General features: G+C 32.7%; 3 protein-coding genes across 5 annotated transcripts in view; all 3 read left to right on the top strand.

The window, feature by feature from the left end:
• Positions 1-25,264, top strand: part of LOC123205163 — a 99,354-nt gene extending 74,090 nt beyond the window's left edge. For both annotated transcript variants that reach the window (XM_044622061.1, XM_044622064.1), the window contains exons 19-21: positions 23,694-23,811; positions 23,916-24,514; positions 24,603-25,264. The gene's annotated coding sequence lies outside the window, so the exon portion shown is untranslated. The remainder of the gene's footprint in view (positions 1-23,693; positions 23,812-23,915; positions 24,515-24,602) is intronic.
• LOC123205167 (probable disease resistance protein At4g27220) lies at positions 855-16,762 on the top strand. Of its 2 annotated transcripts, XM_044622076.1 has the most exons (3): positions 855-2,266; positions 2,368-2,692; positions 15,739-16,762. In XM_044622076.1, the coding sequence occupies exons 2-3, from the start codon at positions 2,449-2,451 to the stop codon at positions 16,674-16,676; spliced, it is 1,182 nt and encodes a 393-aa protein (XP_044478011.1). In that variant the 5' UTR covers positions 855-2,266; positions 2,368-2,448; the 3' UTR covers positions 16,677-16,762. The 2 variants fall into 2 exon arrangements, with proteins under 2 accessions (XP_044478011.1, XP_044478012.1); XM_044622077.1 differs by lacking the exon at positions 15,739-16,762 and having other exon boundaries at positions 1,079-2,266; positions 2,368-2,509.
• On the top strand, positions 17,812-19,596 carry LOC123205168. The gene is made up of 2 exons (XM_044622078.1): positions 17,812-17,953; positions 18,781-19,596. Exons 1-2 carry the CDS (start codon positions 17,831-17,833, stop codon positions 19,432-19,434), a joined length of 777 nt encoding a protein of 258 aa, XP_044478013.1. The 5' UTR covers positions 17,812-17,830; the 3' UTR covers positions 19,435-19,596.
• Positions 25,265-26,337: the final 1,073 nt, after the last annotated feature.

The following is a 26,337-nucleotide window of genomic DNA, read 5'->3' as shown; positions in this document are numbered from 1 at the left end:
TAAAGTAATATCATGTTATCTTATACTACTATAATATTTAAAATATAACCTATCTAATTTTTATTATTTTACATATTACACACAACTATAATTTATTATATAAAATATCACATATAATTGTATTATTAATAAAATAATAATGATTATAGTAATAACAAGGATAAATACCTCGAAATGATGAACTTTTCTCTTTATGCCCGAAATCTTGAACACGAACTTATTTTCTCTCTTCAGAAATCTCTCTCAGATATGTTAAAAATGAAGGAAGATATGTGATTTATATAGAAATACAGGAAGGGTAGTTTTGATATTATTTTGAGATATTTTTGTTTAAATGTTTTAGATTAGGGGTAGTTTTGTTTAAACCCCAATATTAGGGGTAAATTTGTTTATTACCCTTAAATAAAATAGTAATTTATATTAGAATGGTAGTTTTGGTATTTAAGCGGATATTTTAGGTATTTTCGTTTAAATACTTTAATTTAAAAGTATTTTTGCTTTAACCCTAAAATTTAGGATAAATTTTTTATTATCCCAATAAAAATTATATTTATTTTAATTTTTCTTTTTTATGTAAATACGAGATATAATAAGGCGATAATAATAAGTGATAATAACAAAAATAATAATAAGAATTTGAAAAAAGAAGGTACAAAATTTAATATTTGTAAATAGAAATAATTGCACTGACATATGATAGTTAGACATCATAAGGACTAAAAAGAATTTTGAGTAAGTCTTTCCCACTGAGTCTATCTCTGTGTAATGTCTTGTCAAATCAATTTTGGACTGAAAGCGTACGCTGTTCACCGAAAGGCTTCACAACTAGAATTTCCGTTATCGATCTGGTCAACTTGTTCTTTTCTCTCTCTCTCTCTCTGAAACTAAGAAAAAGCAAAGAAGAAAAAGCAAAAATACGACGAAATTTCCTACTTGACTTGAGATTTTAAGAGTTTTCTTTTGTCAGACCACAGCAAATTAATGAGGTCAATGGTAATCTTCAGTGTCAACTTTCATTTCGTGTATAAATGAAATTTGTGTTTATTTTAATGTAAAATTGCAACTGTTTCTGATGTCAAATCAATTGAATTCGGTGGAATTTTGATTTCAAAAGCAATTGATACGTTTTCACTGTAATCTCTCTTTATCATCTTCACATTTCTTCTCTTTCAATCATTCTGAAATACTTTCTCTCACAAACCTCTCTGAAACCACATCCCTTTTCATTTCCTCTGTTTTCTCCTTAATTGCCCTGTTTCTCTTCCTCTCTTACTTTCTTAGAGCCTCTTCTGGTTCACCATCTTCTTCAGTTTACCTCATTTTTACTCGCAAACCAGATCACTTGATTTTTCACTCCTTTCCCACTTCCTGACTACTCTCTAAAGAAAAGAAAAGAAAAAAAAAATTCCCCTCCTTTTCGCTTACTTCAGACCCAAAAAAAATTCTGTTTCCATATTTCTGATTTCTTTAAAAATTAAAAAAAAAATTTCATTTCTCTTATTTGTTGTTAAAAAAATTGTTAATTTCGGCAATTGTCCTGTGATTATCTCTGTTTGAATTATTTCCAATCGCTTTACTTCTCTTCTGTGTTTTTCAAACTTTAAAGAAAAAAAAAAATGGTTGATGTTGCTGGGAGTATCGGGGGTGTGGTGAGTCCACTCCTTCAAATTGGCGAGTGGTTGGCTGCTCCGATTTGGCGTAAATTTAAGTACTTATTCAACTACAGGAGCAACTTTAACAGTCTCCAAGAACAAGTTGATAAGCTGAAGAATACAAGAGACGAAGTTCAACATAAGGTCACTGCAGCTGAAAGAAATGTGGAAAAGATCAAACAAAATGTTAAGAACTGGCAGGAGGTTGTGGAGAACACGATTACTAAAGCAGAGCAGTTGATTCAGCAGAATGCGAACAACCCTCGATGTTTCAAGGGATTGTGTCCCAACTTCATCATTTACTACAAACAAAGTAAGAAAGGATTCAAATTAAAACGGGATGATATTGATCCACTCCTCCAGCAAGAAAGGGAATTGGGTCCAGTTTCCAATCCTAGTAATCCACGGGAGATCTGGCTTAGACCTAGTGAAGATTACTTGACTTTTGAATCAAGAAACTCTACTATGAAGAATGTATGGGATGCTTTAAATGATGAGAATGTCTTCATGATTGGTGTTTACGGGATGGGTGGTCTTGGTAAGACCACTCTTGTGCAAGAAATTGGTAGGAAAGCCGAGAAGAAAAAGCTCTTTGAGGAGTTGTCTTTGTAGAGGTTAAAAAGCATTCTATACAATATTGTTGATCTGTTAAGGTTTGCTTTATTTTCTGGTCATGAATGAACAAATATATATATATATTTTTTTTGTCTTGCAGGTTTCAGAATCTCCTGATATAAAGAAGATTCAAACAACAATCGCTGACAAATTGAAGCTGAAATTCGAAAATGAAAGTGAAATGGCAAATAAGATATATTCAAGAATGGAGAACAAGAATATCCTTTTAATTTTAGATAATATTTGGAAACCTGTAGAACTTGATAAGATGGTAGGAATTCCTTGTGGAGCTGATCGTGGAAGAAAAAAACTTCTGTTCACAACAAGAAATGTAGATGTGTTGGAGAGAATGGGTTCTACAAATAATTTTAGGATGGGCTTTCTAAATGATGATGAAGCTTGGACCTTATTCACCAAAATGACAGGTAACTATGTTACAGAATCACATTCTTAATTATAAATTTAATTTTATCATATTCATGCTCTAGGTTAGGGGTGGATCTGATTTGAACTAGTTTAGATTGAATTTGTAGCTCGGATCGAATTAATCGATTTTGAGATGGAGTTAGCTCAACACAAGATCAATATGTTTATCCATTCAATGAATCTGATGGCAATGTTCACCACTTTAATGAGACTGTTCACACCATCGGTGGCTCTTTGGTGACATTGTTCATCAATTTAAATGAGATCGAACTCGAATTTAAGTTGAGCTTAGGTTAACCTCAAGTTCTGACTTGGACAAATCCACCCCTCCTGTAGCCATCAAATATTTTTATTTGATTTATTGTGTTAATTGTTCTTTTGAAAGTCAATGTTTTTGCATTTTCATTAACAAGTTTTATTGTGAGTGGGAAAGTTTTATTTATGCCAACTAGGGGTAGAAAAATGTTTTAAGCACTCTTTTGAAATCCCAACTTAACTGGTAAACCAGGAACTGGTCTATAGGTTGGCCCAATTCTCATAAATGAAGGAGTTGCTATGAAACTTAATCAAAACCGATGAACTATACCAAACTGGTTGAACAAATTGACCATAAATTTTTAGTGGGGTAATGAACAAATTGACCATAAATTTTGGCATTAAAGCATAAATACCCTTAAATTAAAGCATTTAAACGAAAATGTCTCAAATATCCCCTTAAATATCAAAACTATCCTTCTAATTTAAATTACTATTTTATTTAAGGGTAATAAACAAATTTACCCTTAATATGGGGTTTAAAAAAAATACCCTTACTCTAAAGCATTTAAACAAAAATGCCCTAAAATAATACCCAAAATACCCTTCATCTATTTCTATATAAATCATATATCTTCCTTTATTTTTAATATATCTGAGAGAGATTTCTGAAGAGAGAAAATAAGTTCGTGTTCAAGATTTCGGGCGTGAAGAGAAAAATTCGTCATTACGAGGTATTTATCTTTGTCATTACTTTAATCGTTATTATTTTATTAATAATGCAATTATATGTGATATTTTATATAATAAATTATAGTTGTATGTAATATATAAAATAATAAAAATTAGATAGGTTATGTTTTAAATATTATAGTAATATAAGATAACATGATATTACTTTAATCGTTATTATTTTATTAATAATGTAATTATATGTGATATTTTATATAATAAATTATAGTTGTGTATAATAAGTAAAATAATAAAAATTAGTAGGCTATGTTTAATAATATTATTTTGTCAAATTGAAGTATGGAATAGGTATAATTATGTAATAGACATCTGTAAATACTATTTTTAGTTGTATTATTTATGTTGATTATATATTTGATTTGGGTAATATACAATTTACCCCCAAATTTTAGGAGTTAAGTAAAAATACCCTTATATTAAAGTATTTAAACGAAAATGCCCAAAATATCCTCTTAAATACCAAAACTACCATTTTAAATTAAATTATTATTTTTTAAAGGGTAATACCAAAACATGATATATTTAAGTAGTCACAATATATAATTAAATTATAGAATAGGTATAATTATGTAATAGACATCTGTAAATATTTTCTTCATTATATTTGTCGCTTACGGTAACTATATAAAATGTAAATGCATATAAATGAATCAATATATGGATAAATATATATACAAATGAATAAATAAACATATATATAAATACAAATAACATATACAATAACCGTCAATCAATATCCTGAAAATATAGTTGTGTGCCTAAACGAGTGCGCAAGAGTAACGAGTCCTCCCCCTCAAAGCATAACTAGCGATGAAGTGCTAAACACTCGATGTATCGTAACATGAACACCCCACAATCACCTGATACGGGTGTCTGCTACGGTATATCCACCACCCTATGCAATGTAAATGGATCGTCCCGTGGACTCCGATGCGAAACGGCCCAAAATGATGTTGCAGTTAGCAAATGTGGTATCATCGACATATAACCCAACATCTTTCGCCTAAATAGCTCCGAGTCAACTGTGGAACTCTGTAAGGAGTCGTAAACCGTAATCTTCCACTCCTTCAAATCCAACACCCCTGCTATCCAATGAGCATTTTTAAAGTTTATTGGGATAAAAACCTGCACACATTGATATAATTGTAGTGAGATCTTAATCGATTATTTTTCAAAATGTATTTGAGATTCGATTACTAACCTCATCGATCATACCCTAAGGTTGCAAATGCAACTCAGGTGGGTAATCTGCATCCACCATACGTGTAAAGAGAGGAGGGAACTGGTAGCTATCCGGATCTCTCGTCCAGGCCGCATACTTATGAGGGATGTATCCAACAAAACAACTCAAAATCGTCGCCTAATTCTACCGAACATTCGTAGTATCATCATGTTGGCGACGACGTAATAACCCCAAAAACGAATCAACATGCTGAAAAAATAGAAGATATAACGTCATCAGGCCATACAAGGATTATCTAACCAAAATACGAAATTCATTTGTTAAAGTGAACTCACCTTGTCAGACAACCATCCGGAGATGTTCATAAGTGTATCCCAAAATGCTACTTTGGTCCTCTCACCTATGTCATACACATGACGTTTCTCGAACAAGTTCGGCTCTGCATACCACTTCTTGAATACCTCCTCTTGTTCGGTTCTCGATAACTGCATAGACGGTCTCGTTTGTTGGTCTCGTGGTTTCAGAGGATTCGCGTATGGACTACGAATCAGGGGTCCCTTCTTGAAAATCCTACCACAAACTGTGCGAAAATACTACACCAAAACAAATGATATGTTAGGTCAAATGAATAATAAATAAATAAATTTATTAAAAATCTAAACTTTTTAATACCTTCTGCATCGCTGGAGTCATAGTTGGAAAATCCGTAAGTGAAGCTATATCGAATATATTTTCTTTCGAGACCGGCTGTATTCAAATACATGAATTGACTAAATGGGAGGATAAATTATTTCAATTGTAGTTATTAAATTTTTTAAATATTCAATTACCTGCTTCTGGCCCTCGTGTATAGGGATCTCAACAACATCATCAGTGACCTCATCATCCTGGGAAACAATCTCGATCACCTGTTTTCCTTTGCTTGGAGTGTTGAGATAGACCAAACGGAGATCCTATTGTAACAGGATAGGAAAGTTAAACGACTGTTGAAATTAACAATTAATAGATGAAAATTTTGGCACTTCACCTCAACCTCCTCCCAAAGGGATACTGGAGCATCCGCATGTGGTGATCGATTTACATTGGTAATATCATATTATAATATTAACATTTAATATTAGTAAATCATACTATTCAACAAAAAAATAATAAAATATTCGTTATACAATGTACGTACCTCTAATGTCAAAACAGATGTCATAATGGGATCCGTAATCGGTGCAGCCGTAGAAACGTCAGGCCGCTAGCACAAAGAACAATAAAACAAGTTTAGAGAAAATCAAACTACAAATGTGTAAATGAGATATAATATTGTATATCTATGTTATACTAACCGGAATAATCACAGAAGGTGTCGACGAAGAAGGGCTCATGTGAAGTGATTCATCATCGCCAACATCCTGTATCAATATTAGTAATTAATAATAATTAATCGAAGAGTTATACTTAACGGGATTAATAGATGTACAATCAAAGAATTTAGATATAACATTTATTTCAAAAAGACGTTCTGATTACCTGAACCATCGTGAAGGTGCCATCGAGAAGACCTCATGCGATGATATATAATCGCCAATATTAACAGTCAATATCATATTTTCTCGGGATGGTCTCTCATCAAACAACTGATGCTGTAATAATTTTAACATATTAAAATTTATTTCAGAAATAACATTCTTAAAATACTCGAAGCAGTTAGCACTCACATCGACAATAGGTGGAGACGGGAACATGAAAGCACCTGTCGAGTGTCTGTCACCATCATCCTAAGAAGGCTGTAAGATAATGAACAATTATTATAAAGTTACAAACAATTACGTATATAAATAGATAAAATATCTTGTAAAGTATTAACGTTTTTACCTGTCTGACAGTATCTGGATGGTGATGAGAGTGTCCGGCCTCCATACGAGTCGTCGTATCCTCTATACGACTCAATCTATCCTCCATAAGAGTCATCCTACCATCAATGTGACTAAACCTATCTTCTATCCTAGCCTCTAACCTAGTAAGTCGAGCTAAGATAAGATTTCTTCATTGAGCCAATGCAGCATCGAAGTGATGAATGGAGAAATCTGGTTAGTGGCAGGAGGATCATCTGATATCTGCTCAGTGGTAGGGGGCATAGGCACGGGATCCGATGATATATGCTTGGTGGTAGGGGGCTTAGGCCCTAGACCCAGTGATATAAGCTATTCGATAAAGTCGCTAATCGGGCACATGAGAGGGGGCTAAACACAAGCATCAACAAGAGAAGGAGTAACGATCGGAGAACTAACGTCACGAGGACTCGATGATGCATCTCCTGACACTGAAGAAGATCGACTATCCGACATCCCTGTATATCGGACGATATCCTCATACCACTCTGTATCTCTCTCAACTGAAAATAAATCTAATGGAAAATTAACATCATCCTACAAGACATTTATTTTCAGTATTAATTATTGTTATGTCCAGAGTATATGTTAATAATTAATAAATTAGAACTTACTGGATCTTCAGTGAAGATAGCTGAGAAAGAATCCCATCCCGGAATGTCCTTCGTGTGCCATCTTAACATCCGAGAGGCTCTCACATACAGCGACATATCTACCCATTGAAATAACGAGTCTAACGTCTCATAAATCTAAAACTGCAACATCAATATAAATCAGTTATTGTATATATTTACAATTATATTAAAATCATTTTATTTTAAACATTAAATTTTTGTTTGAATTAATAAATACCAGAATTACCTGAAACGCTAACGGAAATCCTATGATGTCATACCGTTTAAGCTGGTTTTCCTTTTTCTTTTTTGGGTCGGAATCCATAAAAATACGGGAGATGTTATCGCATATAGAGCGATATGTCATCTGCCACACTCGTACACCCCACGGGTATGTATTAAACTCATCTAGATGATTAGCTAATTGTAATATCTTATGGGGAATTGTTTTCTTCAAGTCACTCCCTAACAACCCCATGTGAAGATAAAACAACAATGCTAACTTCACTGCATCAGTGTTATCCTCCTCCCACAGTCTCTGTTGGAAAACACGACTCAGATCAATATATGTAACTGATTTACACCCATAAAAATATATATAGAGGATCCGATCTGTGACCTTCGATGGAATGTAGAGGTTAATATCTACCAGATGATTGAATCGAAGGTCTGTCGTAATAGCAAACTCATATGCACTGAATCTGATATCCACGTCATTAACCCGAAACCATAACGTCTCTCCTGAGGTCACCTTATTTACTGCTCGAAAGATGAAGGAATGTATTAGGACCCCACTAAATCGGCTATCCTTCAAGTCTAGGAAGTGTACGAAACAGGTACGTCGAAACATTTGTAATTGCGTCTCTGTTAATAATTTTTTGATCACGACTCCCACATCTCTATATCCACGTGTAGTAACTTGAGCCTTGAAGTGTTTTTCGAGAGAAAATCGCAGTTCATCTCTGCTTTCATCTCTTTTTCTCTTTTGTACAGCTCCCTGTATGAAAATTAAATTACAATTATATTAAATTTATATAAATTTTAGGGAATAAATTATTCAATTCTATATATAGAGATATTATTCGAAAAAACAGATATCAAATTCGAATTCTACACATCAAAAAACTTTAAGATAGGTAAATTTTAACTTGATCTCATATGAAAAATATCAAAAAAACCCTAAAATTTAATATAATTACATTCTGCCCCCCAGATTCCAACCAGAGGAAATGCATGCTGGATAACTCTGGAAAACCGCAACTAGCCCCACCACGCGAATTCACGTGTCAACCACGCGAATTCGCGCGTCAACAACGCAAATTCGTGAGTCAACCGCACGAATTCGGGGGTTTGATTGTAATTATGCGAGTGCATAAAGTTTTCTAATTTTTACTATGCCCCACCACATGATGAAAACGTGCAGTTTCACCCCCAACCACACGATTACGTGTAGTCCACGAAGTTTGAAAAGTGCAAAACACCTCCTCGTCGACACGAATTCTGACCACATGAATTCGTGTGGTCACTACGCCATTCGCGTGGTGACTGCCGAATTCGTATGGCCACATTTCACCTTCCAAACTTCTTTTTTCAAACTCCATTTCAACAACAATCAACTCTACACCTAATATAACATAAAAGCCGTAACATAATTAATCAAAATCAACAAACAATCAAACATTTTCTTGAAAATTTCAAATCTGAACCCTAACGCTAAACACCCAAATTTCACATCAAATCGCTCAAATCGTCAAATGAAATGCATAAAGAGATGACAAGAGTTGTTTTACTAACCTTTTTGTCCATCGTCGTTGTCGAAAACATCGGAAAAATAGCCGGATGAAATCGGAGTTGCGAGTGCGTGAAACGTGTGCTCAAAATTTTCTGTTTTTGTGTGTTTGTCGGTGGTGCGCGTGGTTATGGACGATTTTGATTGGAGGGGCATTTTCGTCTCTTCGTAATTTTGGGGCATTTTCGTTTAATGTTAAGATTTAGGAGTAATTTTGTTTTACCCCTTAATCTTTGGGGAAATTATTTTAATTTCCGTAGTTTAAAACCTTCACATTATAAAAATTATGATTAAATTTTTGGGAAATTAAAATAATTACCTCAAAGATAAAGGGGCAAAACAAAATTACCCCAAAGATAAAGGGGCAAAACAAAATTACCCCTAAATCTTAACATTAAACGAAAATGCCCCAAAATTACGAAGAGACAAAAATGCCTCTCCAGTCAAAATCGTCCATAACCACGCGCACCACCGACAAACACACGGAAACAGAAAATTTTGAACACACGTTTCGCGCACTCGCAACTCTGATTTCATCCGACTATTTTTCTGACGTTTCCAGCAACGAGGATGGACAAAAAGGTTAGTAAAACAACCCTTATCATCTCTTTATGCATTTCATTTGACAATTTGATGTGAAATTTGGGTGTTTAGCGTTAGGGTTCGGATTTGAAATTTTTGAAGAAAATGCTTGATTGTTTGCCGATTTTGATGAATTATGTTAGGGCTTTTATGTTAGATTAGGTGTAGAGTTGATTGTTGTTGAAAAGGAGTTTGAAAAACGAAGTTTGGAAGGTGAAATAGGGCGAATTCGTGTAGACGGGGAGGTGTTTTACACTTTTCAAACTTCGTAGACTACACGTAATCGTGTGGTTGGGGATGAAACTACACGTTTTCATCGTGTGGTGGGGCATAGTAAAAATTAGAAAACTTTATGGACTCGCATAATTAAGTCAAACTCCTGAATTCGTGCAGTTGACTCACGAATTCGCGTTGTTGACGTGTGAATTCGTGTGGTGGGGCAAGTTGCAGTTTTTCAGAGTTATCCAGCATGCGTTTCCTCTGGTTGGAATCTGGGGGGCATAATGTAATTATATTAAATGTTAGGGTTTTTTTTGATATTTTTATATGGGATCAAATTGAAATTTAACCATCTTAAAGTTTTTTGACGTGTAGAATTCGAATTTGATATCTGTTTTTTCGAATAATACCTCTATGTATAGAATTGAATAATTTATTCCCTAAAATTTATATAAATTTAATATAATTGTAATTTAATTTTCATACAGGGAGCTGTACAAAAGAGACGAAAGCAGAGATAAACTGCGATTTTCTCTCGAAAAACACTTCAAGGCTCAAGTTACTACACGTGGGTATAGAGATATGGGAGCTGTGATCAACAAATTATTAACAGAGACGCAATTACAAATGTTGCAACGTACCTGTTTCGGACACTTCCTAGTCTTGAAGGATAGTCGATTTAGTGGGATCCTAATACATTCTTTCATCCTTCAAGCGGTAAATAAGGTGACCTCAGGAAAGGAGTCGGGTTAATGACGTGGATGTCAGATTCAGTGCATATGAGTTTGCTATTATGACAGACCTTCGATTCAGTCATCTGGTAGATATCGACCTCTATATTCCATCGAAGGCCACAGATCGGATCCTCCATACATATTTTCATGGGTGTAAATCAGTTACATATGTTGATCTGAGTTGTGTTTTCCAGCAGAGACCGTGGGGGGAGGATGACACTGATGCAGTGAAGTTAGCATTGCTGTTTTATCTTCACATGGGGTTGTTAGGGACTGTCTTGAGGAAAACAATTTCCCAAAAGATATTACAATTAGCTGATCATCTGGATGGGTATAATACATACTCGTAGGGAGTACGAGTGTGGCAGATGACATATCGCTCTATATGCGATAACATCTTCCGTATTTCTATGGATTCTGACCTAAAAAAGAAAAAGGAAAACCAGCTTAAGGAGAATGGCATCATGGGATTTCCATTAGCGTTTCAGGTAATTCTGGTATTTATTAATTCAAACAAAAATATAATGTTTAAAATAAAGTTAGTTTAATATAATTGTAAATATATACAATAACTAATTTATATTGATGTTGTAGTTTTGGATTTATGAGACGTTGGACTCGTTATTTCGATGGGTAGATATGTCGCCGTATGTGGGAGTCGCTTGGATGTTAAGATGGCACGCGAAGGACATTCTGGGATGGGATTCTATCTCAGCTATTTTCACTGGAGATCCAGTAAGTACTAATTTATTAATTATTAACATATACTCTGGATATGACAATACTGAATACTGAAAATAAATATCTTGTAGGATGATGTTAATTTTCCATTAGATTTATCTCTGGTTGAGAGAGATACGGAGTGGTATGAGGATATCGTCTGATATACATGGATGTCGGATAGTCGATCTTCTTCGGCGTCAGGAGATGCACCATCGAGTCCTCGTGACGTTAGTTCTCCGATCGTTGCTCCTCCTGTTTATGCTTGTGTTCAACCCCCTCCCACGTGCCCAACTAGGCCCCCTACCACCGAGCATATATCATCGGATCCCGTGCTTATGCCCCCTACCACTGAGCAGATATCAGATGATCTTCCTGCCACTAGACCAGATTTTTCCATTCATCATTTCGATGCTGCATTGGCTCGATGGGAAAATCTTATCTTAGCTCGACTTACTGGGTTAGAGGCTATGATAGAGGATAGGTTTAGTTGCATTGAGGGTAGGATGACTCTTATGGAGGATAGATTAAGTCGTATAGGGGATACGACGACTCGTACAGAGGCCGGACACTCTCATCACCATCCAGATACTGTCGGACAGGTAAAAACGTTAATACTTTACAAGATATTTTATCTATTTATATACATAATTGTTTGTAACTTTATAATAATTGTTCATTATCTTACAGCCTTCTTGAGATGATGGTGATAGACACTCGACAGGTGCTTTCACATTCCCGTCTCTACCTGTTGTCGATGTGAGTGCTAACTGCTTCGAGTATTTTAAGAATGTTATTTCTGAAATAAATTTTAATATGTTAAAATTATTACAGCGTCAGTTGTTTGATGAGAGACCATCCCGAGAAGATATGATATTGACTGTTGATATTGGCGATTATATATCATCGCATGAGATCTTCTCAATGGCACCTTCTACGATGGTTCAGGTAATCAGAACGTCTTTTTGAAATAAATGTTATATCTAAATTCTTTGATTGTACATCTATTAATCCCATTAAATATAACTCTTCGATTAATTATTATTAATTACTGATACAAGATATCGGCGATGATGGATCACTTCACATGAGCCCTTCTCCGTCGACACCTTCTGTGATTATTCCGGTTAGTATAATATAGATATATAATATTATATCTCATTTACACATTTGTAGTTTGATTTTCTCTAAACTTGTTATTATCGTTCTTTGTGTTAGCGCCCTGACGTTTCTACGGCTGTACCGATTACGGATCCCATTATGACATCTGTTTCGACATTAGAGGTACATACATTGTATAATGAATACTTTTTTATTTTTTTTTGTTGAATAGTATGATTTATTAATATTAAATGTTAATATTGTCATAGGATATTACCAATGTAGATCGATCACCACATGCGGATGCTCCAGTATCCCTTTGGGAGGAGGTTCAGGTGAAGTGCCAAAATTTTCATATATTAATTGTTAATTTCAACAGTCGTTTAACCTTCCTATCCTGTTACAATAGGATCTCCGTTTAGTCTATCTCAACACTCCAAGCAAAGAAAAACAGGTGATCGAGATTGTTTCCCAGGATAATGAGGTCACTGATGATGTTGTTGAGATTCCTGTACACGAGGGCCAGGAGCAGGTAATTGAATATTTAAGAAATTTAATAACTACAATTGAAATAATTTATCCTCCCATTTAGTCAATTCATGTATTTGAATACAGCCGGTCTCAAAAGAAAATATATTCGATATAGCTTCACTTGCGGATTTTCCAGCTATGACTCCAGCGATGTAGAAGGTATTAAAAAGTTTAGACTTTGAATAAATTTATTTATTTATTATTCATTTGACCTAACATATCATTTGTTTTGGTGTAGTATTTTCACACAGTTCGTAGTAGGATTATCAAGAAGGGACCCCTGATTCGTAGTCTATACACGAATCCTCTGAAACCACGAGACTGTCTGTGCAATTATCGAGAATCGAATAGGAGGAGGTATTCAAGAAGTGGTATGTAGAGTCGAACTTGTTCAAAAAATATCATGTGTATGACATAGGTGAGAGGACCAAAGTAGCATTTTGGGGTACACTCATGAACACCTTCGGATGGTTGTCTGACGAGGTGAGTTCACTTTAACAAATGAATTTCGTATTTTGGTTAGATAATCTTTGTATGGCCTGATGACGTTATATCTTCTATTTTTTCAGTATGTTGATTCGTTTTTGCGGTTATTACGTCGTCACCAGCATGATGATACTACGAATGTTCGACAGAATTGGACGATGGTTTTGAGTTGTTTTGTTGGATACATCCCTCATGAGTATGCGGCCTGGACGAGAGATCTGGATAGCTACCAGTTCCCTTCTCTCTTTACACGTATGGTGGATGCAGGTTACCCACCTGAGTTGCATTTGCAACCTTGGGATATGATCGATGAGGTTAGTAATCGAATCTCAAATACATTTTGAAGAATAATCGATTAAGATTTAACTACAATTATATCAACGTGTACAAGTTTTTATCCCAATAAACTTTGAAAATGCTCATTAGGTAGCAGGGGTATTGGATTTGAAGGAGTGAAAGATTACGGTTTACGACTCCTTACAGAGTTTCACAGTTGACCTGGAGCTATTTAGGCGAAAGATGTTGGATATATGTGGATGATACCACATTTGCTAGCTGCGACATCATTTTGGGCCTTTTCGCATCGGAGTCCACGGGACGATCCATTTGCATTGCATAGGATGGTGGATATACCGCAGCAGACGCCCCTATCAGGTGATTGTGGGGTGTTCATGTTACGATACATCGAGTGTTTAGCACTTCACCGCTCGTTATGCTTTGAGGGGGAGGACTCATTACGCACTCGTTTAGGCACGCAACTATATTTTCAGGATATTAATTGACGGTTATTGTATATGTTATTTGTATTTGTATATATGTTTATTTATTCATTTGTATATATATTTATTCATATATTGATTCATTTATATACATTTACATTTTATATAGTTATCGTAAACGACAAATATAATGGAAAAAATATTTACAGATGTCTATTACATAATTATACCTATTCTATAATTCAGTTATATATTGTGACTACTTAAATATATCATGTTTTGGTATTACCTTTTAAAAAATAATAATTTAATTTAAAAGGGTAGTTTTGGTATTTAAGGGGATATTTGGGGTATTTTCGTTTAATACTTTAATATAAGGGTATTTTTACTTAACTCCTAAAATTTGGGGGTAAATTGTATATTGCCCACATCAAATATATAATCAACATAAATTATACGACTAAAAATAGTATTTACAGATGTCTATTATACAATTATACCTATTCCATACTTCAATTTGACAAAATAATATTATTAAACATAGCGTACTAATTTTTATTATCTTACTTATTACACACAACTATAATTTATTATATAAAATATCACATATAATTACATTATTAATAAAATAATAACGATTAAAGTAATGACAAGGATAAATACCTCGTAATGACGAACTTTTCTCTTCACGCCCGAAATCTTGAACACGAACTTATTTTCTCTCTTCAGAAATCTCTCTCAGATATGTTAAAAATGAAGGAAGATATGTGGTTTATATAGAAATAGAGGAAGGGTAGTTTGGGTATTATTTTGGGGTATTTTTGTTTAAATGCTTTAGATTAAAGGTATTTTTGTTTAAACCCCAATATTAGGGGTAAATTTGTTTATTACCCTTAAATAAAATAGTAATTTAAATTAGAAGGGTAGTTTTGGTATATAAGGGGATATTTGGGGCATTTTCGTTTAAATACTTTAATTTAAGGGTATTTATGCTTTAACCCCGAAATTTATGGTCAATTTGTTCATTACCCCACTAAAAAGGGCATTTATTTTAATTTCCCTTTAAACTATTATGAGGCATGACTATGAGAAAATGTATAGTTTAGTAGATTTTGAACATGAATAAACATAAATTTTGTGTACTAATAAATAATTTTATGATCTTCTTTTTCTCGAGTTTCTTAAATAAAACTATTTTGCATTTAACATGTTGGTTCGAATCTTTTTCAAACACTTTGAGAGAGACATTATTTGCCACTTACTATGTTACTGGCATCCAATTATAGATTTTTACAAATAAAAATTTAAGAGGAATAATATTTGATATTTTAAAGTGGAATTCATTTAAATAAAAAAATTGATGGATTTATTTGGAAAACGATTGAAACTCAACATTTAGAACTTTTCTTGTTTTTAATCCAAATTAAGTATAAATATAAGTAGAAAATGTTATTTGTATAATCCTTGATCTCTTTGCAGGTGATGTTATTCAAACACGTGAATTGTATTCTCTATCGAATGAGGTATGCAAGGAATGCGGGGGATTGCCTATTGTCATTTGTACAATAGCAAAAGCACTAAAAAATAAGAGTCATCCATCTGATTGGAAGGTTGCATTACAAGAATTGAGAGCTCCTACACCAACTAAGTTCACAGGATTCCTAGAAGAGGAATACACGAAGATTGCCTTAAGTTACAAGTATTTAAGAGATGAACTTAAGAAACTTTTTTTATTTTCTAGTCTATTGGAAAATAATACTTCAATTTCAGACTTGTTTAAACATGTTGTGTGTTTAGATATACTTGAAGGAGCTAACTTGACAATGGAAGAAGCACGAGATAGACTTGATAAATTGGTTCGTGACCTCAAAGATGCTAGTTTGTTACTTGGTGAGTTAAAAAGCAAACAATTTGCTATGCATGATGTTGTTCGTGTTGTTGCCATAACAATTGCATATGTGGATTATCATGTGTTTACAACAAGGAATGACGTTGAACGAGAATGGAAGGATAGAGATAAACTCAAGAAATGCACAAAAATCTCTTTGCTTGGTAACAGTCCTATTATTAGTCAGCTTTGGCCTAACTATTTTAGTTTTCCAAATCTTGAATATTTCTATATAACTAATATGAGGAAGTCTTCTTTCAAATTCCCGAAGGACATCTTCAAAGTGATGCCAAAGCTTAGAGTAATGAATTTAGTTGGACTACAACAACCGTCATTGTTGTCATCGGTTGTTCTTCTAACAAGCCTTCAATCTTTGTGTTTAGATTATAGTGAAGTTAAAAATTTTGCTATTATTAGAAAGCTAAAGACACTAAAAGTTCTTAGCTTGCAAAACTCAATTATTAAGGAGTTTCCTATAGAATTGGGTCAATTGATTCAACTAAGGTTGTTAGATTTAAGTGAATGTTGAAAATTGAAAGTTGTTGCTCCAAATGTGATATCACAATTGTCCCAATTGGAAGAGTTTTATATAAAGGGATGTCCTATTAAGTGGAAGCATGAAGTACTTAAGGAAGTGAAGCTCTTGTCCAACCTCACCAATTTAGAATTGGATATTAAAGATAACAATGTGTTGCCTAAAGACTTTTTTTCCAAAGAGCTTAAAAGGTACAAAATATCAATTGGTCCATTATGGTTTCATTTTGGAAATAGCCAACTTAAGTGGTTGAGGATATTACAATTTAAATTTAATTCTACCATCTGATTAGAAAAATTACGTGGAATCAAGAATGTTGAAGTTTTGCAGTTGGACGAATCTTCAGTGGAAGAGAATGATACTAAGGCTTTACAAGTTATTTTGCAATCCAATGAAACCAGACCCCTTTTTAACAAAAAGGTTTGATTGACTATAACTTATTATACTTCTTTATTGTTATACTCTTATTTTCTTTTATATGTATTCTCATTTGCTAACATATATTTGTGGTGTTGTATAATTCATTCTATCTTGAGTTTTCTTTTTTCTAGTGATTTAAATTTTTAGTTCAATTTCACTATTAAGTACTTTTCAATCTCTACATTATATAATCTTTATCAAATTGATTTCATCATTTCATGCTTGATTTTGTAGTTGATACTATTAGAGACAAAAAAAACAAAACACATTGTTAATATTTATGGCATGTCATCTATAAATCCATGAAAACTAATTATTATTTTCTTTTTTAATTTTTCTGATGAGTTTGTAAATATTAAAACAACAATTAACTTTGATTGCAGGTTATTTTCACCGATTTAATGAGATTGAAATTGATCCATATTAGTTTTGGAAAGATTTGGGAGAGCCAACTTTCAACTTCTTTTTATGAAAATTTGACAAAGTTGATTTTGGACCGATGCAATAAAATAAAATATGTGCTTCCATTTTTCATAGCCAAAAGCCTCCAGCAATTGCGATCCCTTAAGATAACGAATTGTGAGGTTTTTGAGAAGATTGTTGAAGAAGAAGAAGAAGAAGGAGCAGAAGTTGTTTATTCTATCTTTCCACAATTAACTAAGTTGAAGTTTAGAAATTTACCAAAACTTAGAGTTTTCTAACAAGGAGCACACGCTTTGAAATTGTCAATGCTAAAAAAGATGGTCATAAAATTTTGTCCAAATTTTACTTCAAGATATCAAAGCTTCGAAGATAATGAGGAGGGTGAAATTCAAGTTTTAGAGTCAAAATCCATTTGCTTGGAGCATAAGGTATTAATCTCATGTTTATTTCTTTATTGAAAAGAGTAAATAGAAAAACCTTTAGATACACACACTTAAGTATATGATTTTTAATGTTTTTTGTTAAAAAATAAAATAAAATGACTAATCAATTGAATTTGGATAAATTCTTATAAAAATCTTGTCAATTAAATATATTATAGTGCAAAGTTTAAAAAAGCCAATGTTGTTTTAATTTTGAATTAGAAAAAAAAAATTGAGAAGCAATCATGAATTTAAAATCTTGTATTGTTTAAAACTTGAGATAACATTAATATTTGTGAAATTAAATTAAATGTTAATGATTTATTATAAAAATAAATTAAAATAATTAAATGATTGTTTTTTAAGTCCTTGTGGTGGATCATCTTATTGTTACACCCTAATATTTAATAATTAAATGTTAATAATTAAATGAATTTTGGTTCAACACACATATTTAATAAGAAAGTTCAACATGATGGCCTATTAAGCCCAAATTCCTGCATTTTTCATGGATAATTCCTTACTTGGTAGTTAACAATTTCTTATTTAAACCACATATATTCCAATTTTGAATTTAGAATATCTTAATAGTAATATAATTTCCATTATTATATTTATATTACAAATTTGCTTTATTTTCTTATTTAAATTTACCTTATTTGTCGCACATCTGATCAGATGTTTCATAGTTCTTTTTTTTACCATTAAAAAGTATTGATTAATTATTAATTAACTGCTTTACAATATTTCAGGAATTTAATTATGTGCAACAATTAAAGTTTTGTTTTAAGATTATAAAGAACTAACTGAATTTCGTTTGTATATATTTGCAGATCAATTTTGATTCGGAGGCAATTCAATTGAAGGATGATTGGGGAGAGAATGAGAGAGAGATTAATTGGTGGAGTGAATCTAAAACTCTTGAAATCTCCTATGCAAATATTTCAATTGGACTCCTTCAAAGATTTTACAATGTTGAAGTTCTACTTGTATATTATGATGATAAATTGATGAGTCTACTATCATTCTCAGCGTATTTTCAAAATCTTAAAGTTCTAAAAATAAGTGATTGCTACGGGTTGATGAAGAGGTTAATAATGTCTTCAATGACTAAAAGCTTGGTGCAACTAAGAGAAATGAGTATAGACGGTTGTGGATTGCTTACTGAAATAGTTGACAATGAGGGAAACGAAACAACAACTGAAATTGTTTTTAACAATTTGAACAAGTTGTCACTTGAAGACTTAGATTGTCTCACATGTTTTTGTTCGGGAAATTACTCTTTTAATTTTCTATCTTTGGAAGAGTTAATTATAGATAGATGCCCCAATATGAAGACTTTCTCTCTAGGAAGCTTAAACATACCAAAGTTACGCAATGTCCATTATAGGATATCTTGGGAAGATAAGATGAAGCTGTTTGAGATTGGGGAGAATGACTTAAATACAACTATACAGCAAGCCAGCAAAAAAAGGGTATGTATTTAATTAATTAGTTTAATAATATTTCTAATGTGTTAAGAATATATATTTTCTTCTCGAAATATAATAAATTGTGTTTAAACAATATTGACCTTAATACCATATTAAAAAGAATTAGTTTTGTATATGCTAAAAATTATTGTTGAACTAGTGGCCACAACACACTTATTTCTGTAAGCACTGTTTTATATTTCTAATAATCATCATTTCATCATTTTTTTTCTCCTTGTTCCTTTTAAATATATATATATATATATATATATATATATATATATATAATTATTATTTGTTTTCAAGAGCAATATTAATTTTAGTTCGATTGATATGTTTTTGATTTTTTATGTTAACTCTGATTCGAAGAAATTGACATTAAGTGGAAGAGATATCATGCCAATTTGGCGAGGAGAGTTTGAAGAGAACTTTGGTAAAGTAAAAACTCTTGAATTGATTAAGGATGAACGTGCATATATTCCAATTCATATCCTTCTAAAATTTATCAATCTTAAAATACTCAAATTAAAAGTGAGTTCATACAAAGAGATATTCTCATATGAAGAAGGTGAGGAACATGTTGGAGCACTTACACAATTAAAATTTCTAAAATTGCAGGGACTTTTTAATTTAAAGTGCATTTGGAAACAAGACTTTCAATTCAAATCAATTCTTCAAAATCTTCATGATTTAACTGTAGCATATTGTCACAATTTGAAGACTTTGTTGCCGCCTTCATCATCTTTTGAAAATCTAACAACTTTGAAGGTATCTTATTGTAACGGAATGCAAAACTTACTTGTATCCTCAATAGCCAAAAGTCTAGTGTGCTTAGAAAACTTGGAATTAAGAGGATGTGAAATGATGATAGAAGTATTAGCAAATGAAGAAGATATAAAGGAAGATGAAATTGTATTTGAGAAACTAAAGGAATTGACCTTGGCTAAATTAAAAAGTCTCACATGCTTCTATCATGGGAAGTACGCCTTAAATTTCCCATTCCTGGAATCATTAAATGTGTATGGATGTTTTAAGAAGAAGACTTTCTCTGGAGAAGGCTTAGACATGCCAAGATTACAAAAGGTGAACATGAAAGTTTGCACAAATGACCTTAGTTCAGTCATACAACAATTACAAAATGGTACGTATTCATTTGTTTAGCAATGTTTTTTTTTAAGATTTTTTTCTTCTTCATTGAATTAATAACAATCAATCCTCAATGATCTTTATTATTGATTTTTTCATTAATTAAAATCCTCTAAGTACATGCAGCGAACCTACAATATTATAGTTTAAGTATCCTTAAAGTTAAAATACATTGAATATATGTGCTTTTCAAGAATTGAGATGATTGTTGAGGAAATTTTTTATCCTTAAAGTTAATCATTTTAGGCATTGAAAGGAATATTAATTCTCTATAGTTTTTGTTTTACAAATAAATTAATGAGTTATTTTTTGTAATTACAGATTGTTCAGAGTTCTGTGATAGAATGAGAAAAGAATTTTTTGAAGAATGGAAGTTAAATGGTTAGTCATATTTCTTCTTAAGCTTATTTCAAAAGAACATATACATTGCCTTCATAAATTCAATTGATTTAGAAAGTAAGAATGATTATTTCCAACCAAAACGTTCTTGAATTGATAATTTTCCATTTTTTAAGTTTGAAAATTTAATTTCTCAAATGGATACCTCTTCCTTCAAATGCAACAGCTCCTGAAGCTTTCTTTTGATCCCACCAACACAGGACCCTACTTCAGTGTCTCCCATGTTCGAATTCTCAAATATGGCAGCTTCCTTTCATTTACAAATTTTGCACTTGTTTAATTTACATTGTTTCCACACTAACAGAAGTTTCATGTGACTGTGGAGGATTCTTTAGACTGGGATATAGACCACCTATCGTCAGCATAAGAACAGGACTGAAGCTCGACGACGAGCATGGAAGATGAAGAGGAAAGCAGTAATGTTTGAAGGGTTGTCAAATGATCAATTGATGATGGCAACAACAGTTGAAGTTTGTCAAAGAAAGTTTCAGGCAAAACCATACATTAAACCCCGTCATAACTTCACCCTTTCTCTCTTTTTTCTTTCTTTATTTAACTCATAACACCATCTCTTTACAATAAATGTTCTGCCTTTAACGTCTTGATTTCCTAATTTTCTCAGTTTTGCTTCTGTTATCTTCAGCTAATTTACGTCTCTATTTGTGTGCTATCTCAGTTTGATTTCCTAATGTACTCAGTTTTGCCTCTGTTAACTTCACAGGTAACAGGGAAAGAGTTTCCTACAATGGCTACTGGTTGGATGAGTTTGTTCCCCAGAAAACGTCAGCTCATATAAGCCAAGAAGATCTACATATTACTAAAATGACTGAGGGAAACACTTGAATTTGCTGCTCGATATCTTGGTGTTGGAAACCGAGGAAGTAGGCTTCCTTAAATTTACTTAAATGAAGTTTAATCTTAGCCTCCTTATTTATCAATTCCCTCGAGCAGTTGATAGGTACAGACCTATTTGTTTTTTTTTTTTCTGCCTGTGTAGATATGATGATGGAAGTCAGTAAAAGAGAGGAGGCAAGAATTGTTCCAGATCCAGATGTAGATACTTACATAAAGGTATCTTCAAGATATCTTTCTTGTTTACATCTGATGTTTTGTTCTTTTTGCTGTTGCTACATGTATGAAATATTCATGAAAATGGTTGTTATAACAAGCAATTTCTGCCAAAGGACAATGAAACAACCCTTCAAACAGGTCATGTTTTAAAGGTGTTTCTCTTTGTTGAAGCTGTAACCACATTTTTTTTCTGGTTGATTTGCATCAAGCAAATGCTTTAAGTCAAAATCTTAACTGTCTTGTGACTTTCCAGCTCCCTGGACTCAATATCTGTGCTTACACAATCGTGGAAGTTGAGATGAGAGGAGGCATCTGTGGAGATAAAAAAAGGAGACTGAATACGGGTAATTTTTCATAAATGTATCTGCTCCACTTGGTAGTAATGTTTATGGAATAGATGATTCCAAGTATTAGATGCCTGCTATAATAAACCTTAAAGGATTAATTCTTCATTAAAATATGCAGGAGAGGTTGTTGGTCCCACAAAAACCTTATTTATGGATGAAATATCAAATGGTTTAGACAGTTCAACTGCATATCAGATTGTTGTTTGGCCGTAGCCGCAGGTGCATATCACAATCTTTGATGACATCATTTTGATGCGGAAAGAAAGATTGTGTATCAAGGACAATGCAATAAAGTTGTAGAAATTTTGGAGGACTATGGATTCAGGTGTCCTAAAAGAAAATGTGTAACTGACTTTCTCCAAGAGGTAAGTGAATATTGGTACCGCACTGATTCTAGGTGGCACTGAGAAAAGTTGTTCCTTCAATGTGTATTTCTTCAATTTTCTGCTATGACAGCTGTTCCAAGTCAATGCTACTGAAGTTTGTTCAATGTTCACCCGGTTGAATTCAAATGCTGCCCCTTGATCATCTTGTGTGATGATTTTGCAAGAAAAGTTGGTCAATATTGGAGAAAGTCAAGATTCCAATAATGGTAATCTGGAGGAAGTGAAGTCTAAAAATTCTCCTTCGAAAGGTTAATTTGATTTCTTGCAATTCATATTTTAATCCATTTTTGTTCTAATTGTATTTGTGTTACTCTAATATTTGATATTAATTTCTTTTGTGTCTTATCTTATTTGACAGGACTATTATATTGACTTTCCTGCGGTACTCCTTAGCCATTTTGCATTCACGATCAGTTATTTTCATTGCATAATATTTAAAGGCATCAGATCTCATACCTTCGTTTTGGCATGTTTTGTTTTTAATTTTTCCTCTACTTCCCTTTGGTTTTAGGAGAAGAAGAAACTCCCTACTGCTTTCTGATATATTTGTTGGATTAAGGCTTTGGGCGCTTATGGTATCGATGGTGTTAGAGAAGCTGGAAAATCCACTCTTCTAGATTTTGGCCAAACGATGTTGTGTCAATGGCAAACTCGTAGTACTTAAAGCTCTGAGCTCATTCTCCTTGAAAACTGAACTGAGGTCATCCAATTGTCATGAATTGACTAATCTGTTTTTGTTTTTCAGTTAAGCATTCAAATAATTGATGCTTCTTTATCTGTTGTGCCGGCATGTCCTCTTAATCTTTTTCTGGAAAATGTTTTCATCATTGTCTTCTGGTACTCCCTATAGGACTGTTGTAAGTTGTATCTGGGTTTCTTTATCTTTTCTTGTAATTTAGGTTGCTTAAAGGTTGCAGTATTCCAGGTAAAATATTATTGACCAGAAGGGCAGATCCTATAGAGGACCCAAGCTTACATTCCCCAAGTTTTGGACGCTGTCTTTCTCAGAATGAAGCTGGGACAAGTGATAACATGGATTAGAGGTATTATTTATGATAAGCATTCATTCTTTTCAATTTCATAATTTAAGTATCACTTGAAGTTTAAATATTAAAGGATTTGATTTGCTGTTTCACTTATTATGCAGGTAGAAGATCAAGATACAACAAAGCCAAATAATGGAAGTGCTTATAAATTAACAATTTCAAATATTGAAACTGTGTTCAAAGAATCTCGTAAGTCCACCATGGGTGCTGGTGAGGGAGATCAATTCAATGATGTGGAAGCTGGTTCATGCTCATTCTATGAACTGTACATATTTTGAGTGGGTATGCCTTTTAGTTTATTGAGGCTGGAGGTATCGGCTATAGACTATAGTTCTGCAGTTGTTTCCTTACATTTCATTATGTTCTGTTTGTCTTTTTGAGTTTGTAGTTGTCAATTCTTGTTGTTCAAAAGTTCAAATGAACCATTTTAGGAGCATGCATTCGAGTGATTGTGTCCATCTGAGTTCTGGGATTTACATAATCTGGCCTCTTTAAGTACAATATACATATTATTGAATATATTTTTTTCCCTGTTGAAATTTATATATGAACTGATAACAGAGATATGCACCACCTAATTCAAATACAAGGGAGGGAGTCCTAAGAAGGAAGCGTAGCGAGTATCTGGACTGTGTCACTCAGTTCAAAGACATTCCAGATACTGAATGTTCAGATGACGAAAATTAACATGCTTCGCCAGGTATTTTGACTGAAACAAATGAAAAATCTGAACATATCATAGCACAAGTAAAATTAAGTAATACATTAATGAGATGGTAATGTGTTAGGCCTCCAATAATGCACAAATACAAAAGGAAAAGCAAAGGAATTAAACATAGGAAGCTGAAATCAGGGCAGATTATGGAGCTGAAATCAAGGCTTGCCCTAATCAGTAGCCGGATTCAAAGCCAGAAAACAAGACGAAGATCGGTAGAACAAAGCCAAAACAGACTATAAAAAGAGAAGATAGGATGAAGAAGAGGCAAGCAAGAATACAGTAATTCTTTAAGTGGGATTTGCAGCCAAGAGGGAGGGGGGTGGCATCTGTACTTTCAGCATATTTCTTATAGTTCTTGTTACTATTTTCTGTAAGAGAATAAACACTTGTAGTGTGAAGTTCATAGATAAAATTCTTTGTGCTTATGTATTTACACTCTATAGTTCTCTATTTGGTTACAAATTCTGTAATTTTCTATCAAAGTGATATCTGAGCCACACTAAGAGTTGGGTTATGGTGAATGCCCAAATGAATCTAGGTTAGATCAAATGACAAAAGATTTATTAACAAATGAAATTCATTTGTTAAGAGAGTGATTTAGTGCGATGAAAGACCACTGGTCTTTCAAATTGCTCCAATATTGTCGCCATGCCTATCTGTATATGTACTAAAGCTAGCCTTCTATTTATTTTGGGCTGTTCCACTGTATAAGATGTTTAATTTATTCTTGCACTTCTCTTCCCAATGGGCTTTTGTATTTGTTCCTTAGAAATTCTATTCAATTTCTTTTTTTTTAATGGTGCATGAATTTAAATTTATTCCTTCTTTCTCATAAAATTAGTTTATTTGATTTATTTAACTCTTTGGTTAGTCAGATTCGAGATGTATAAAATATATTTCTTTATTTGACATAGAGATGATAATAAAATTGAACAAAATGTTAATGGTTTGTGACGAAGAGTGAATCTTGTCCCTTTGATCATTCTCATCTGGATAAAGGGTTAATTTAATCAAAATTAAAGTAGGGTTAAATTAGATCAAATTAAGTTTGAATAAGGGTTAACCTAACATTGAAATATTTTAACACAAACTCGATTTGAATTGTAAAAGCATTTTAATTTTAAACTCAATTCAAATAGAGTCTAAAGTTAAATGTTTAAATCGATTTGAATTTGACTTATCTATGAAACTAAATCCAATCTTTGGCTTAAGCTTCGATCAAGTTTGATATATTTTTGTTTGAATTTGATTTGTTTAATCTAAATTATTGACTTTGCTTGTTACAATGTTATCCAGTTTTGTAATATAATAATTGTTAAATTTGATCTAACTGTAATAAATTTTCATTACTGTGTTTGTAATATAGTGAAATATTTGAAGCCATAATTTTTTTTTTTAACTAGTTTGATTTATTGTTCTAAGGTTTGTATCCATGATTATATTATTCACATCTTACTAATATTATTCAGATTTTATTAGAGATATTCTGGTAAAGTAATATAGTATAAAAGAGTGTGTCTAATCGTTGGATATTTATAGGATCAAAATGTAATGTTACAATTATATATACAATTGAGATATAATTAGATTATAGAAATTAACTACTACTATAAAGCTCTATAAGATATGACAATTATATTAAAGAGATGATCTCGATTTGATAGAAAGTAATTATTTTCATATGTAGATATGAGATATAATAAGAAAACATCTTCACATATTTGAAGAGTTGAACAATCATGTCAAGACTTTGCCTTTGGTTCTAAATAATGGGAATTTTATTTATGTCTTTGAGATGACTTATA

Source organism: Mangifera indica, unplaced genomic scaffold (assembly GCF_011075055.1).
Source record: "Mangifera indica cultivar Alphonso unplaced genomic scaffold, CATAS_Mindica_2.1 Un_0002, whole genome shotgun sequence".
Classification (NCBI taxonomy): Eukaryota; Viridiplantae; Streptophyta; class Magnoliopsida; order Sapindales; family Anacardiaceae; genus Mangifera; species Mangifera indica.
This window is presented reverse-complemented; position numbering and strand designations above follow the sequence as displayed.